Here is a 17,363-nt window from a genome sequence, read left to right as displayed (position 1 = left end):
TGCAGGATTCATACAAACACCCTGCAGTAGCCCTAGCTATACCGTAGAAAAATGTATAAGTAGTGACTCAGTATAAGGCAACTTCATATTTTTGAGATATAGTTCATTGCTAAATTTAAATGTAGCTACAGATGGGGCTCGTCAACCTGGGAAGGTAGCCAATCTAGGAGAAGGAAAACTCTGGTCCTAAACCTCTGTGCCTATACTCATTCATGAGAAAGTCTTTCAGAGTAAACCCTGAGGAAAAATCTGTACCTGCTGCCTTGAGGGACATCTTCAGGAGAAGAAAAGGCTAAGGAGTAGCCCCTACACAAATCCAGAGTGGAGTCTCTAAGATGGTTGGATGGTGTCCTGTACACCTCCTTCAAGCAATTCCTGCAGCCAAGCTCTGCTCTGTATTGCTCTGGTTTCCTTTGGACCACATCAGCGAGCCTCAGTGGGGGACGGGTCTTGTTGGCTGGGCAGCCCAGGACCTCCATACACAAAGCCCAGACTTGCGCCCGGGTGAGGAGGCAAAAACGCAGGAGGCAGCAGCTTTAAGTTACCAGTCTCTGGCCACAGCAGGCACTGTGATTTTCCAGCAGTTTGACTCCACCCTTGGAGGTGCACTCCATTGTCTCTCAAGACAGACAGATACCACCAAAGTAATACCCTACAGAAGATCTAGGAGCTGTTTGTGTGGAACAATTCTGTGAAGTAGGTCTGCCTATGAATTGGTGACCAATTATGACTAATGGGAACTTAATGGCTAATCCAGGTTTCCCCAGTCCAACTCTTACCCATTAATGCTGCAATGGCTTCTAGGCCCAAGTCTAGGGAACCACTTAAGTGAAGACATATTTAACTTTCGAAAAGTCCAGTGCTGTGGAATCTCCCTCCATTTCTTCTGCTGACAACCTTATGTTCTTTACAGGGTCTGGTCTCCAGCCGACATCGCCTGACAATGTGCCAGCTGGCTGTTCAGTCCTCTGACTGGATAAGGTATGATAGGGTACTGCATAAAGCATGCTATCTGCAATGTCTGAGTGGTTGGAGCACAGGAACATGTTCCCTCCATGATCTAACATCCAGGTCTTTCTGACTTAGCACTACATTTCCTCCTAATGGAAGCAGAAACATGCAGACAGGCATGCAAGCGGCGACTTCAGATGCAACAAACGATGAGGGGTCAACTTTATTCAGAGAAGTATACTGTGCAAGAGGCAGTGCACATGTCACCATCACTAAGTTTCTGGCCTGAGCTTATAATTCATTAGAGCATGTGAATCAGCTACAATTTAAAATTATACACACAAACATGCAGAAAAGATGTTACTCAGCAATGTACCGTACTGAGCAAGCCTCATTGGTGTTCAGAAGTAACTGTGAAGCTAATTGGACCCATCCTTTCAGAGTACAGGAAATGTTTTTTTACATCTTCTTCAACCAGGAGTGTGAGGCAACTGCCCTGAACACAGTTATTAGGGAGAAATCCTCACTGAACATAGTGGGGCTTACTTCTGAAAAACCATGCATAGGCTTGCTCTGTAAACAAGGCTCGACATATTAAGGGCTCATCCAGACTTCCTTTAGTGCTGTGTTTCTAGGCACAGGACCATGCTTCAAACCTGAATTTCTGTTTGTTCCAATGCAGCGTTAAAGAGCAGGTTTTCATGGGGATAGCGCTAGGGCAAAAGGTAAGGGTCGATGAGCCCTAACTTGAGGATGTAATGAAAGAGTACTGAATTCCTTAACTACCTGAAATATTTGTCTTAGAAGAACCTTCAGGTTTCATGTTACCTTTTCTCAAATATATGTTTGATTTGTACATGAGCTAAGGAAAGTGGCAACGTAAGCCTGCCTGAGTATTATGATAATTAACAGAAGCCCTTCTGCCCGCCCCTTAAATTCATGCCTCAGTAGGGGCAACAGAGAGGTCATTTTCCCAGTGGTGGCAGCACCCAAGTTCTGGAACTTGCAGCCTAGAGAAGTCTGCCTCACTTCTCCCTTGGCAGGTCTTCTGCTGCAGTGTAAAGACCTTTCTTTTTAGGAATCCTTCTGTTCTTCCTGCCTACATTGAGGCTGCTTGGTTGCTTTTCACCAATGTTCGTAATTGTTTCATCTGCTGGTCTTCTCCTGTTTTATCATTTGTCGTTTGTATTATTGTTGTATTTGTATATTCCTTTCTCAGCTGCTTTGAGCTCTTTAGAAAAAGGGATATAAAGGTTTTCAGTAAAATAACACCTTAAGGAACAGCTAGAACTACAGTAACCCTTTAGCAGGCAGTTTTCTCATTAATAGTAGATTTACCCAGAGAGTAAATCTTTGTGTAACAGATGATCTCAATTCATCATTCTGCAAGCATTTTCTGGCAGGCAAATCAAAAACTTTTGGCTTTAGGTTAGACTTGGGATGGCCAGAGCAAGAGATCACAGATCTATAAGGATCAAATAGAATATGAAGATATACATTCAGATCCATGTTCCTACATCAAGGCCAGCAGGGGAGACAAAGCATCTGTAGCTGTTGGCAAACACTTTTTAGCTTGTATGGAAAACAAAATTGCCACTCATTTTTTTATTTTTTTGCTTAAAAACATACACACAAAAGTAAAAATTAACATAAAAGATAAAATAATAACAGAAGAAGAAACAAAAACATGTATACAAATTCCCCCTGTGGCTTCCCTCCCCCAAAGCTCAACATTCTTTATTTTTTAGTCTTTTTAATATTGCATCTTTCATATCTTAGCCCTGATATTCCTAATATATTAAGTCTATCTATTTCAGCTTTACATACTTAATCTATGCATATTAGCATGTTATCTTTTGACCAGTGTTTTTTCATATAGTCTTCAAAACATTGCCATTCGCTCCTTAGTTTCTGATTTGTCTGGTGTCTTATGGCAGCTGTTGACTTTGCCAGTTCTATATAATCACATAATTTATTTAACCAATCTTCTTTTGTGGGATAATACCTCCTTTCCAATTTTTGCCAGGACAGTGGAACCTGAGTTTAATGCACATGGTCTGCAGCATGTCTGTAGATTTGTGCTTGAAGGGAGATCGCACATCCACTGTATTTAATTTTTATGTTGATATTTTACTTGCATTTTTAGTGCTTTTATATATATTTTTTATTCTAAATTCTATATAATTCAAATTGTGATGCAATAAAATACAATATATAAAAAGAGGGGGGAATACAATTAAGAATCATACAACATCTGGCACAGCACACTACAATTGCGCAGCAGGCAGAAAAACCGTTAAGTGGTCCATCGAGACCCCCAAAGATTCTCTCTTTTTTTTTTTTTTAATAATTTTTATTGGGATTTTACATTTTATAACAACAAACACACACACAAAGACAAAAACACACATACACACAAATACAATTACATACCCTAATTTTCTTTACCCACTTTCATTGACTTCCCCCCATCCCCTCCTCTTACATCCCAGTTCCAAAATTAATTCAGCAAGTTCTTACCTAACCTCTTAAACATATTCATATTGTTTTTAAAAATTAAATTCTTTTTGTTTATCTATATTCAACTTATCCAATTCTCTTATAATCATTAATTTCTTTTTTTTTTAAGGTCGATCTAACTTCCCCTCCACAAATTTTCCCTTTAATATATTAATTATAGGTCACATTGACCAAGTAAAACAAATCATAACATTTTATAGTTCTATTCTCTCTCCCCCCCCTGCCCCGGTTTCTGTCCCTTCCCAGACAAATGTCCAAAAAACAAACAAAAAATAGTTCTTAGCCCGGATTCCTCACGTCCGAGGCGTCTGATTCTCTGTCAGTCCCTCTCTGCCAACTATATTGGTAATCCTCTTTGTTGGTCCTAAGACCCCGAAGGAGTTCAGTCAGAGTCACATCATATTTTCTTTCATCCAGAATGTTAAAGAGTGTTTGCTGCGAAGGACCATCTAGTTTTCCATACTCAAGAGGAAAGTCCCAATCATGTTGCTTTATTCTTTTTAGTTTTAATATTCCAAGTACTCCAGGGACTTCTCTCTTCTTCTTTCTCATCTTTCGCAGGTTTGTAATCCAAAGGTCTTCTTGCTCATACTCTAACAATGCAGATTCCTGGTTGATATTTTCCACTTGTAGTGTCTGAACTCCTTCTTTCTTCTCTGTCAATTCCAAAGGCATCTCTTCCTGCTCAGCTGCAGAGTTTTTGTCATGCGTCTCCTTTGTGCATTCAGCAGAGTTGTTTGCTTCAGAATTCAAGGTCATAAAAACTTTACTCAAAGCCAAACTCTGCTCCTGCAGGATTCCCACGAGAAAGAACATTTTTTCTATCTCCGCCAGTAATTTTCCCTCTGCAGCCATTGTAATGTCACTAATTCCCCCTAGGGGGCTTTCAGTTATTTAGTAGTCCTTTTCCAATAATCTGTTATTTTGTTATTATCAATACTTTGTTTCCAATCGCCTCAGTTCAAATGTATCAGCTTTAATTCCAAGAGTTGTTAAATAACGAAATTCTTTACTTTGTCCGCCCGTTTGACAGCTTCTTTGACAGCTGTCAAACTCCTTTCATTTCTTCCTCCGGCACCCAAATAGGACACTCCCGGGTTTTTTGGGGGGGATTACACACAAAGTTCCAAAATTTCCTTTCTCTCCAGCACAAAATCTTCTTCTATCAAATTTGTGAAAAACTTTTAAATCATCAAAGCAGTATTCATTCCGCCTTAATTCTCCGTTCCTTGCTTTAAATCGTCTATAAGTAGAGGGGGTGCGGACTTCCCTTTAACACATCCCCCGATCGTGCCGAATTCACAGGATAAAATTTTTAAAGTCCAAATTCCACTACTCACGGGTCCTTTGTTGTCCAGTCCAAATTTTGGGAAGAAAGTCAGCGCTCTCCGGCCATGGCTTGCGGCTTCGCTCTACTGAAGTAGCGGTCTACTCTCAGCACCACGCCACTCTCCGTACCCTCTCCGTAGCCTTTAAAAAGGCTCTTCGTGGGTCGGGGAGGGCGCTTAAGGTGCCCACCGAGTCACCAAGTCTGCAGGCTTCCGCGCCTGCGGTTTCTGAGGGTCCCCGTGTCGCCGGCACGGCAAGACCCGTCTTCAGTAGAGCCGATTCCCTCCGGAGCTCGGAGGGAATCCGCCATTAGCCGTTCGCGCTAACCCGGAAGTCCCGAGACCCCCAAAGATTCTCAAAGATTTTGTGGTGAAATGCTTTTGGGAACCACTCACCTCTAAGCTCTCCAGGAACTGGAGCAGCCCATCTAGTAAAGGTCAATTCAGATTAAGCCCACTAAATGTTGAGCCACTAGCTCCGTGGTGGGCAAGCTATGGCCTTGTAAATGCTGCTGGATTCAAACTCCCAGAAGCTCTGGCAAGCGTGGCCAGTGCTGAGGGAGGACAAGATTCACAGTCTTGCAACTTCCAGGCAGGTTTTTCATCCCTGCACTATCTAAGCCAGTAAGGACCAAATTTCCCTGGGGTAGTCCAGTTCCTTCAGGAGCATTTACAGATAATTAAGTGCTTTCTTTACACAGTGGTACCTTGGGTTAAGAACTTAATTCGTTCCGGAGGTCTGTTCTTAACCTGAAGCACCACTTTAGCTAATGGGGCCTCCCGCTGCTGTCGCACCGCCGGAGCACGATTTCTGTCCTCATCCTGAAGCAAAGTTCTTAACCCGAGGTACTATTTCTGGCTTAGCAGTGTCTGTAACCTGAAGCGTATGGAACCTGAGGTACCACTGTATTTCACTGTTCTTTAATTTTACATTGTTAAGAAAATCTAGTGCTGCATTTCCCACCTTGTGGCTCACCCAGTGCTCCTCACCTCCATGACCTGCTTGGTGCTTTGCATCCCCATCTCCTGTGTTGCCGTTGTTGGTAGGTAACAAAGCTAGGACATCTATTGAGTCCTTGGCAGTCTGTGATCTATGACTGGTCAGCAGCAGAGTTTGGCTTGTTTGGTTGCAATTTCTGCAAACCTAACCCAGTTGCTTTATTATGTAGTAATGAAAGTGCCCCAGTACCTCACCTGGGGTGAGTTAACCTGGGCTAACCTCTTTTCCAGCCCTTCTGTTACCTTGAGATAGCCTACTCTGCATGAATGAATCCTTACAGTATTATTAGTGAGAGTGTCTTAATTAGCAAGTTCACAACTCTGAAAACCTCAGGTGGAGAGTATAAGAAAAGAAGTTCAGCTGCTAAGAAAATGTTTGAGAAACGGCCCAGTTTAGTAGCTCATTAAGTTTTCAATTAGGACCTTTATGCTGTTGGCTCAGCCTATGAGATTTTGATGCTTCCTTCCTTCCTTTCCAATCTGAGTTGGATCTAGAGGATCTTAGGAATTTTGGCATTCTTTTGCAATGTGCTCCCACATCCTGAAAAAGCCCAGGCCCTGAGATATGTCAGTGAGGAAACATACTGGGTTTCAGGTAGAGTGGGGCTGGAACTGGTGTTTTGCCACCTTAGGGGGCTGCTGCAACTGCCTTTTAGGGTCAAGCTAGATGGGATGCTTGTGTCCGTATGTTTTCCACTGTGGGACAAACAGCAGCTTTGGGGGTAGGATTGAGTTTCATGGAGATGATATAGGAGGAAAGGGTTAAACTCTCCTCCTGTAATGTTGCCTCCTCATTACAATTTCTCTCCTGCTTCAAACCAGGGGTTACAATAAATACATATTTGGTATTGGGAAGGGAGGGTATAAGAGAGGAAGGCTGTTGTTGGAGGAAGAAGAAAATGTAAAATGAACAGGTTGGAAGAATGAAAGAAATACGCGATTTGCAGAATAGGATACGAGCTACCATAACTGTGAAAGGAGGGGGAGAAGCAATTACAGGAGATGAGTAAATGTACTTTGAGAGGCACAGGGAAATATAAAATAAAAGGCGAGGGCAGGGGGTGGCTAACTTGCGACCCTCCAGGTGCCAATGAACTTTTACCACCCTGAACCATTTAGTGACATCCACATACTTGGCCAACCTGCTGTTTGCTCCTAATTCCAGGTCTTTTAAGAACAAGTTAAGCAGCCCACGTCTCAGTGCTTCTCCTTGGGGGAACCTCCTTCTTTCACCCCTCCAATGGGAGAACTGACCATTCTCCTATTCTCACCTCCTTGCTTTAGCCAGTTACTGAACCATAAGAGGATATGTCTGTCTGCTTATCCCATGACTGCTATGCCTAGCCTTTGGTGTGGCATTTATGGAAAGATTTTGGAAAGACGTGAGTGTAGTACCATATAAAAAGAGGATGCAAAATAGAATATTGACATTTCGGTTTCCATCTAAGATAGTGGGCATCAAAACTTTTTTTGGGTCATGAATTCTGTAAGTCAGTCTTGATTGCGTGAAGCCATTGGCATTGTTGGTGCAAGTGAATTTCATTGGGTGATCCTGGGTCCTATCAGAGAGAAATCCAAATCATAATCTCTCTTAATTCATTCAGTTGCATAAACTTGTGCCATATCCCCACTTTGCAGTTCCCCCACCCCAGACTAGAAATCCGCACCTGCTTTAGCCTTTTCTTCTATGGCAAATACCCCAGTGCCATCCCTTTTGTTAGCTTTCACAGGTGCAACCCAACATAGCCAGCTAGGAAGACATGATGTCCCTCCTGTCATTCCCTCTCCATTCTTCTCTTTTGCCTCTGAGTTCAGTTGGCTCCTCCCTGAAGTGGGAACATGTAGCATCTCTCTGGTGGTCTGGTTTGGTCCAAGGGCTTCCAGTTGCTGAACCTAGTTTTAGAGTATTCTTTGTGCCTTGCTATTTCATTCTGTAAGAAGCTGGCTTTGGTTGACAGATATTACTCTTGTCAAGTAGCCTGTTAGCAGAACAGTCCTGTGCAGAGTCCTTCTGCATTCCAGCTTGCTGTCAGGTTTGCTCATCCACTTAGGAGTTGCCTTTCTGGAATGCAGTGCACCCACAGGAAGCATTTTATTCGCACCATTGGCTAATGAGCCTGGCCTGGTGATGGGCAGAACTGCAGTTACAAGCCCCAAGTCATCAGTCCTTATTCAGTACCAGGAAGTTAGCCTGGCTTAAATAGCTTTTAACACTTGCCTTAATTAAAGGGTTAGAAGTGTTTAGCACACAGCTTAATAAACATGGGTCTGTCTTAATTCACGTTAGTATAATAAACGCAGGTCTGGCATCCAGTCTAACATCTACTGGAACCAGGAATTTAGGGAAGTCTGGCACCCACAAACTCATACAATATAAAAATGAACCCCTCGTTTGAGCAAGTTGGAAATGAACATGATTTAATTACATTCATATAATTATTTCAGTGAAAAGAGAAAGAGAAAAGCAGGAGAGATCAGCCTTCCCTAAACTGGTGACCTCCAGATATTTTGGCCCAGATGATCATTGGCTGTGCTGTTTGAGACTGATGGGAATTGTATTTTAAAGGATGGGATTAAAGGCTAATCACCCTGAACCTGGAAGGGTTGAATGCTGCATGTCTAAGTAACTGGGAAATATATATATTTCACGAAAGTGAAAGTTAAGGAATTTGAAAGCCAGGGCAGTAAAGCCCAAATCAAAGGCAAAGATTCCTTCTAAGACTCCTGGGACTGTCACCCTCTGATTAATTACTTGACGGGAGCAGAGATGACCCCTGAAATTTATGCTGTATTTAATAATCAGCAATAAATTGGAGAGTAGAGACAACAATACAGCTGATTGATATATCCCTGTCTCCCCTGATAAGGTTTTTAAAATTAGTACTGCTGTGTGTGCATCAGATGAATAAGAAGCATTTTAACCACCGTGGAAGCCTTGCAGAAATGGCCAGGCATTTCAGAAACTCCCGAAGCTGCCCGAGTGTGGACCTAATCAGTAATCTGGGTGGAAGACCAGTGGAAATCTCTCGGTCCAACTATAATAAATGAATATTTGCAAACGGACAAGCAGTTTATGTATTCGCACTGTGGTATATTAAATTAAAATAACCAATTATCAGGATTCGTGATTGTCAAGGCAGACTTTCTTTTCCTTTTCCTCACTGTAGGGTGGACCCCTGGGAATGTTATCAGGATACTTGGCAGACCACCTGCAGTGTACTGGAACATCACCGGGATCTGATGAAAGTGAGTTGATTGCTAAGAAAGATAGTGGCGGCTGGGGGAACCCGGGGAGGTAGCTGAAGAGGTGAGGGGATGTGTTTTAAATATAGACTTAGGTATCATTGCTTCGCTTTCCATTTTTACTTTAATCACAAATTATTAGTACGTTGAGGTGTTTTTTGTCTGATATACATATCCAATTTAATTTCATTGCTGCTACTGCTGCAAGTTGAGTGTATTCCTAGGCAATGTTACATAATTCTGCATAAACACAGAATGTTTCATTAGAAATAAGAGTTCAGTATCCAGAGAATTTTAGCTTTCTTGTAAAAGAAAGAACTAAAGAGAAAGAAGGAAAGTTTCTAGCCCTTGGGCTTGAAAGCACTTCGGAACGCCTGGTGAAATTGTAGTATATTCAGTACTGGCCAAACAAACAAGCCCCGAAACCTTAGTGCTTTGCTATATGTATTCCCTATAAGCATTCAGCTGGCATAAATGCAGCTATATTGTATTGCAATAGTGGCAGTGAAGCCTCTGATCCTGAGTGGTTGAACCAGCAGAGTTCCACACGTTCAGTTTGGAAAGCAGTTTTAGTAAGTGAAGGAACAGTTGCTGGTGTGGCTGGGATTAAGATGTTTACACAAAGGAGTTCTCAGTACTGGGAAGAAATGCCCAGGCATGCTAAAGCACAGGGAACCCAGAGGTAAGGAAGCTGTACAGATGATAAAGAGTAGAAAATGAAGTGGCAAAAAAGAGCCCGGAGGGAGGGTAGCTGGTAGCTAAAGGGCACACACATTTTTTGCTAGACTGCTCTTACTGTCACTCGCAAAATGTCAGTGCTTAGGATTTTATTATTTGGCATGCACTAGCAAAGTTGTGAGAGGCAGTTCCCAAAATTACCTTGTTCCAGCCAAATTGGGACACTTTGTAGGAACGCTTCATTACTGGGGGAAACCCAGCTCATATTAACATTTTGGACGTAATGCCAATCCAATCCATGACTTAGCACAAGCCAGCCAGTGAACAGGTTCCCAGACTGGCTTCGTTCAGCATCCTCCCCCTGTACTGCTGCTGCACCACGGTTTGGCTTCGTATTATGTCCGTACCTCGCACAGTAGGTGTCTCCCAACAGCTCTCAGCACCATTACCAAATTACAACTGCTCGACTAAAGTGGTATGATACTCCTCCTTAAAATACCTATGCCAACCTCCCAATGCCATGTCACATGTTTCCAACCATTCATTAATGACAAAGACTCTGCTCCGGTGTGCTGCTTTAGCTCTTAGAATTCATGCTCAAAAAAAATAATTCTAAACACCTTTATTCTGTTCATCGATCTAGTCCTGGCAAGGAAGTGGGGGAATGGGAGCAGGCAGCCAAGAGTGCCAAGCCTAATGGCATTGGGGAATGCGTCCGAGAGAGAGGGGCACCAAATCCAATGCTTCACCTGCCAGGAATCATTTATAAGGATGCTTTGGGCCATTTTCAAAATGGTCATCTGCTGCACTTGCAGCCTGGGCACCCATATATAAACAAATGCATTTGCTGTGTAATCTTTGAGCACTTAGAGACTGAGCACTGCACTGGGAGAAGGCAGCCTAGCGGCAAAAGGATTTGTTGTATTCAGATCACAGGTGAAATTTCCAAAAGCCAATTTCAAGTTAGCATTTTGCCCCAAATTGTTGACTTTTAAAAATTGACTTCCTTTCCTTCTTATCCTGTCCTTTAATAGAAGAACAGCAGCTAGATGAATTGACTTCCTTTCCTTCTTATCCTGTCCTTTAATAGAAGAACAGCAGCTAGATGGATGTCCCAAACAGAACAAGCCCTATTCATTTACCAGGAAATGTATGAAAAGGCTCCCACAACCAATGAGTGCAGCCGATTAACATCCATGAATCCTTATGGAAGAGCTTTGTCTAATCAGTGCCAGATTTACGTATAAGCTAAACAAGCGATAGCTTAGGGTCCCACTCTCTTGGAGGACCAAAAAAAAAAAAAAAGGAAAAAAACCTGGATGTACATTTCCAAAATATAAGATAAAAAACAAATAAAATAAAACCTAATTAAGCAACAGTGTTTTGTGTTGTGTAGGCTCCTATGATGTAAGTAATGTTATTAATATACTTCTTCGTAATTGTATTTCACTATTAATATACTATTTCTTAATTGTATTTCAGTACAACAATTACTTTGATAAAATACTGTACATATTTTGTTATGTGCAAATGGCTTTAGATACCTATTAGGTCCATAAATTACCATATAGCATATATTCAACACAAAAAACAGCGACAATTTATTGCTGACAAAGGACAGCTGGACATATCAAGGGCCCCATTACCTTCAGTAACTTAGAGCCACATCAAACCTAAATCTGTCCCTGTGTCTAATATATCAGTTTCCTCTTCCTTAATGTCAAAGGACATACTCTGTGGACTGGGCCAACCTAAGGCATTTTGCTGCCCAACTGCCCGCTGCTCCCCCAATTCCACATACAGAAGTCAGGCAGGCTTACAGTTGAATCTTACTTCATTACTGGCAAGGAGACAGCATCCCCCCCCCACGCCCGTGAGCACCAGTCTAGCTTAGGGGGCACAGGAGAGGCCGTGCCTGGGGCACATAGCACTGTCTTTCAGCACCTCACCTCACCCCGCAACACCCCCCACCTGCTGCCTTAGATGACCTCCTCACTCTGCCTAATGGTTGCATCAGTCTTCTGTTTGGAGAGCTGTGGTTTAGTCCTGCGATTCGGTAACACTGCAGTTGTGATTCATCCTCACTCTGCATGATGCTCGGGTGCCATGCTGATCTTTGCATATTGTTTCTGTGTGAAGTTTTTACTTTGTGTGACAGGTTTTTCAACACCACTGATGTTGGCAATTCATTTCTAAAGCAGTAGATTTTTATATGCACCTACCATTTTATATGCACAATGCATTGTATCTTCTGTTTCTTCAACTACAAAAAGAAGGAAAGAAAGAATTGAGTGCCCTCTGGTGGCCAAAAGAAAGACTGCTTACTTCAGAATGCATTTTTTTAAAAATTCATTTGGTTTAAGGATTTATTTATTAATTATTTTTTTTACAGAGTAGCTGTGCTGACTTCAGTCATGAGGGATCAATACTCCTTCCTTCCCCCTTTTCCCTAGAATCTTCAGGGTCCATCAATGGGTCATAAATTTAACAAGCAAGATTGCATACTTGAGATAGAATCATAGAATCATAGAATCATAGAGTTGGAAGAGACCACAAGGGCCATCAAGTCCAACCCCCTGCCAAGCAGGAAAGGCTTCCAGAAAGATCTCCCAGCAGTGAAGGCTTAACTAATCTGTGTTAAGTGGTCTTGAATGTGGACTCTTGCTTAAGAAATGCCTTGATGTATCAAATCAACATCCATTTTGTTCAATGCTCTTTTTAAGAATACCAGAACTATGTTAATTGTGCTTTACCACGCCTTCCTTGGAGAGGATGTCAAAATCTCGGTACTTTGATCCATCTCTGGTGGGAATGACCAAAAGCACATTTTGGTGGGAGCTCTAGTTGAGATTCCTGCATTGCAGGGGCTTGGACTAGATGGCCCTTCATGGTTCCTTCCAACTCTACAATTCTATGATTCTATCATTGTATGAAGGATAGGAGGGTTTTGCAGGCACATGAGATATTTGGATAGTGATGGAGTGAGCGTTCTAAGTTGAGGTGCTCGGATATGCAAGCACCCCTGCAAGGAGAATTGAAGGAGGCACAGGCCACCTCCAGCAGATCTCCCACCCTGACTTCTGCTTATGGTTCCACCCCTTGGCAGTCTCTCTTCATTGAGCCTGGGCTGGGCTGCCTGCCTGCCTTTTGCAGCCTGAGATTATGGGTCACTGCTGCTGCTGCTGCTGCTGCTGCCACTGGTATGATCTTAGGCTGGAAATCCTGCAGCTCCAAAAAAAGACTGGTGCAGAACAAAAAAGCAAGCCAGTGCTGAAGAGCCTCTTGCCACAAAGATCAAAGATCAATCAAATATCTTGATTGATGAGCTACTGTTTGCTGCTGATATCCACCTCCCCAGCAGATGCTTTCAGGCATGCAACAAGATTACCTATTGAAGTCTGTGGTGATCTAGAGGTCTCCACTGGTTTTATTAGACAGGTCAGAGTCTTGTGAACATTTTTCTTTCTCAAGAACTTGCAAGAGCCCTGAAACTGAAGAAAATGTTTTCAACGACTCAGATTCTTTTGAGCCAGACATGAGGCTGTTCCTCCACCCCTGCCTTTGGGTGGCCAAGGGGGGTGGAGTTGGGCGGATGAAGGTCGTGGGCAGGGACTTGTCAGGAGAGCACTGGCATATTTTGCAGGTCAGAGAAAATAACTTGGTGAGTACAGTCACATAGACATCCCTAAGATTGCCGACGTATAAGCAATGAATGCATAAATACCAACTAACACTCACCATTTCTTCTAGCGAGTGACTGGTTGCATCCTCTCCAACGTGAACACACCTTCCTTGACCCCAGTGATTGGGCAGCCTCAGAACGAGTCCCCACAGCCTATCTATCAGAACAGTAACCTCTCTAACAAGCCCACCGCAGGTAGGTTCCAGCAGAAGGCAGCCAAGTTCTCTGAAGGTGCTCCAATTTCTGGGGGAACCAGCAAGGCAAATGGGAAACTGCTCAGACTAATGCCTCGAAAGCTCTTGGATCTGTGCTCTTTAGGCACGGGACAAGTAAGTGTGGACGAGCTCTCTTGGGTCACCTGCAGTTGCTCAATACTAGTTGCATGCAGCTTTGAATCAGGGTCTAAAATTACATTATTAATTCAAATGATGTCTATACAAAATAAATGAAGGCTACAATGCTACACACACTTTACTGAGAAGCTAATCCTGTTGAATTTAGGACTTACCTATGAGTAAACATGCATAGGATAAGACTCTACATTGCTTGCAAATGTATGTAGAAAAGTCCCAGCATATTTTTTTAATGAAACAGGAGGCATGGGAGATTGGGGTTTTGAGTAAATGAACAACAAGCTGGAGGGATGCTTAACTATTTCCCACCAGCCGTTTTTCTGCTCCCCAGCTGCTTTCCACCCTGCAGAGTTCCAAATGCACAATCCTCCATGCAGGCTTGTAGCAGGGATCCCAGGAACTTCGGAGAGGAATTTCTGGGAGCAATTTTGTTCAGGAAAAGGACTGGTGGACAAAGGTGCATGGAAACGTGTCCTTTCAATGGCTGGGCCCCAGAGAAGAGGCACACTTGAAGGAGAAAACAATATATTGCGTGCTCAGGTGGGATGCAAGTAGCACAAACCATACAAATACATGAGAAAGCAAACAATTATAACTTCATAAACCCACAGAAAGATTCAAAACATCCAGTCATAGCATTCTCTCTGCATTATCTTTTAAGGCACTTTGTATATATCACCCCAACTCTGGGCATGCGCCCTGTGATCAGGCAGTCTTCTGCATACTCCCTACATGACCAATGTGTGGACAGTTGCCCATATCTCAATCCATGTCTGACATTCCCTTCTTGTAAATGGGCATTTCCCATCCATAATTTAATTGCCATTGTTTATGCTTCTCATTTTGCCTCAAGAGCTAGATATTTGTTTTGCTCAGCCAGCTCATCCTGTAGCCGAAACTACATCATTAGCCTGTCATTTTCTGCTGTCTCTACAATTCAAGCCAAGAGGGCAATTCTCAATTAAAGGTATTTTGTTTTATTTTATTTTATTTTATTTTATTTTATTTTATTTTATTTTATTTTATTTTATTTTATTTTATTTTATTTTATTTTATTTTATTTTATTTTCAATATAGATCTTTTCTTCAGCTACATATACACATACAGCCATTCCTCAGCTTATGAAGGTTGTTCTTCATTCTTCATTTAAAAAAGAAAAACACTTACTAGGTTTTAGTTCTATATATTTTTATGTGAAGTATGTAGTTTGTTCATCAGCCTGGAATCCAGTGTGGAATTTATGTAGAAGTAACTTCTGCTTAAATCAGTGTAACTTGCTTTCAAGGAGAGGACTGGGTTGTAAAGCAGCAACATTGCACATCTGCAGTTACTCAGGCTTAAACCTCATTCTGCTCTTTTTTACTCAAATGTAATAAGCATTTTTCACTCTGTGATACAGTGCAAGGAAAGAAATGTGGCGATGGAAAAAAAACAAGTTTGGCTAAAACCCTCATAGACAAACAGTGATTTCAAAGGTTTGAAAACGTGCAAAAAAACTGGTTGTTTCCAAAGGTGATAAAGCCGTTGAATTGAGGCAAATATTGTTTCCTTTTGAATCACAAGTCTGTTGTCGCCCTGTATTAGCTGCTGAGCTCTCTCTCTCTTTCTGTCTGATTTCCCTCCTTGCCTTTTTCAGCAAAGTTTTTGGGGAAGGTGGGAGAAAGCCTGAGCAGGATTTGCTGTGTTCGTCCACCGATGGAGCGTTTCACCTTTGTGGGTATGTTCCAGAAATGCAACTGCTTACAGTTGTGACCTGTTATTGAGAAATATATTATTCTTGCCTGGTTCTCATTTCTCCCAGCTTTGTTCTTCATCCTGCCCCCCCCCATCAACATAGCAGTGAGCGGGTTTGCACCAAAGTGCAGCAGATGACAAGAGCCTTTTGTGGTAATGTGCCTGTCACAGCACATTCCTGATTTTAGACTAGAGATCTTTCCTGGAAGTCATACAACCTGGTGCTTGAGCATCTGGTTGAACATCTACACACTGGTTGAAATTTTGCTCAAGATAAATGAAATTCCCTTTATATGCTTCAAAACATTCAAACAAATCAGAATAGTTACTCTAAACAGCCTTGCTTTAATTAAGGTTGTTCTCAACAAACTTGCTAGAGTTGAGATTCCTGCATTGCAGGAGGTTGGACTAGATGACCCCTTGGGGTCCCTTCCAGCTCTGTGGGTCTATGATTCTAATCAGTGTTCTGAATTCATGGACAGAATCTCCCTTCTTGCTGGTCTTCTGTGAAATCTTCACCCTGACACATATTTTTTTTCTTTTCTTTTGTTTGTGTTTCTCTAGATGAAAATGCAAATTTGGGAACAGTGATGAGATATGAAGAGATTGGTAAGTAAACATTATCCATGGGCCAAAATGGGTACCATTTCCAAGTGGGGGGGGGGCTGCTCTCTTCACCAGCAGGGTGAAGCCAAGTGATGGAGCCACAGGCAAACCAAGTGATGGAGATACTCAAGGATAAAACTGCTTGTGATTTGAGAATAAGAATGGGGGATAAATTTCATCTGTTCCCACTTGAATGTGGGCTTTTCTAATTTCCACTTATCCTTCAAATTCCACAGTTCTCTCATTGTTTCAGTGCAGTTCTTTATTTAAATAATGTGTACAAAATGCCCATATCTATAGAAATAATGTACAAAAAATGCACATATTAATGGAAATGATATACAAAAAATGCATCAGGCATGGTTCACCTAAGGAACCCCTCAGTGTAAGCCCTGCACAAGGGCTTCTGCTTGTGAACTGGGACTCGGAAGGGGGCTTGGAAGAACCCCTAGAGAAGCGCCCAAGGGAGAGGAGGGGGTCTTGTTCCTCCTGGCAAGCTGATAGGCTAACACCATCAGAACATCTATTAGCACAGCGTTGAATTCCACCCATTATATTGGGGGGGGGGATTAAAAAGGGCCCTCCTTGAACAGCATGTTCTTCAACTCAGTCAAATTGTGCAAAAGCTCTTAATACCAAATTAACTGCGTACAGCTGAACTTATACATTAGATAAAATTATTGTTATTATTTATTAAATTTCTATATCACCCATCACCTGAAGATCAGAGGGCAGTTTACAATGTAAAAACACAAAAATACATACCATAATAACAAACAAAAACAACAACACCCCCACCATTTAAAAGGCCATAGATTATTTAATTAACTAAAGGCCTGAGAGAAGCAGAATGTTTTTGCCTGACACTGAAAGATATGTCACCAAGGGACCAGGTGAGCCTCCTTGGAGCAGCCAAATGCGTGAGAGAATGCACATCAGATTAGACAGCACAGGAACACCAAGCGCAACAGACAAGTGGCGCTGGGTGTAATTCTGCAAGCCGACCTTGCCATTAGTATGGCTGAGGCAGCTGCCTCAGATGGTTTATGGTGATACAGGGTGCAGTAACAGTACTAGCCACCCACCTTTCCCCCTGAGTCCCCTAAGATAGACGGCTGTCCTGTTGTCAGTGTTGAAGTCGGATTCAAGTGCTGGTCCAGTCAGATTCTGTCTATAGAACTGGAGGTGGAATCTTGTCCCTCAGGCATCAGAATGTCCTGGGCTGGCCACCTGCTGCTGATGGTCTGCACAATGTGCATTGACAATCC

The 17,363-nt window shown here is 42.4% G+C and overlaps 1 protein-coding gene across 6 annotated transcripts in view; it reads left to right on the top strand.

The window, feature by feature from the left end:
- NMNAT2 (nicotinamide nucleotide adenylyltransferase 2) overlaps window positions 1-17,363 on the top strand; it is a 76,767-nt gene that overhangs the window by 50,688 nt on the left and 8,716 nt on the right. For all 6 annotated transcript variants that reach the window (XM_081867351.1, XM_081867354.1, XM_081867356.1 and 3 more), the window contains 5 exons: window positions 914-981; window positions 8,966-9,044; window positions 13,470-13,596; window positions 15,392-15,472; window positions 16,054-16,098. In XM_081867351.1, coding sequence (XP_081723477.1) covers window positions 914-981; window positions 8,966-9,044; window positions 13,470-13,596; window positions 15,392-15,472; window positions 16,054-16,098 — 400 coding nt within the window. The remainder of the gene's footprint in view (window positions 1-913; window positions 982-8,965; window positions 9,045-13,469; window positions 13,597-15,391; window positions 15,473-16,053; window positions 16,099-17,363) is intronic.

The sequence above is a fragment of the Podarcis erhardii genome (genome assembly GCF_964252035.2).
Source record: "Podarcis erhardii genome assembly, chromosome: 6".
Classification (NCBI taxonomy): Eukaryota; Metazoa; Chordata; class Lepidosauria; order Squamata; family Lacertidae; genus Podarcis; species Podarcis erhardii.
The sequence above is the reverse complement of the archived record's forward strand: the minus strand, read 5'-3'. Positions and strand labels throughout refer to the sequence as shown.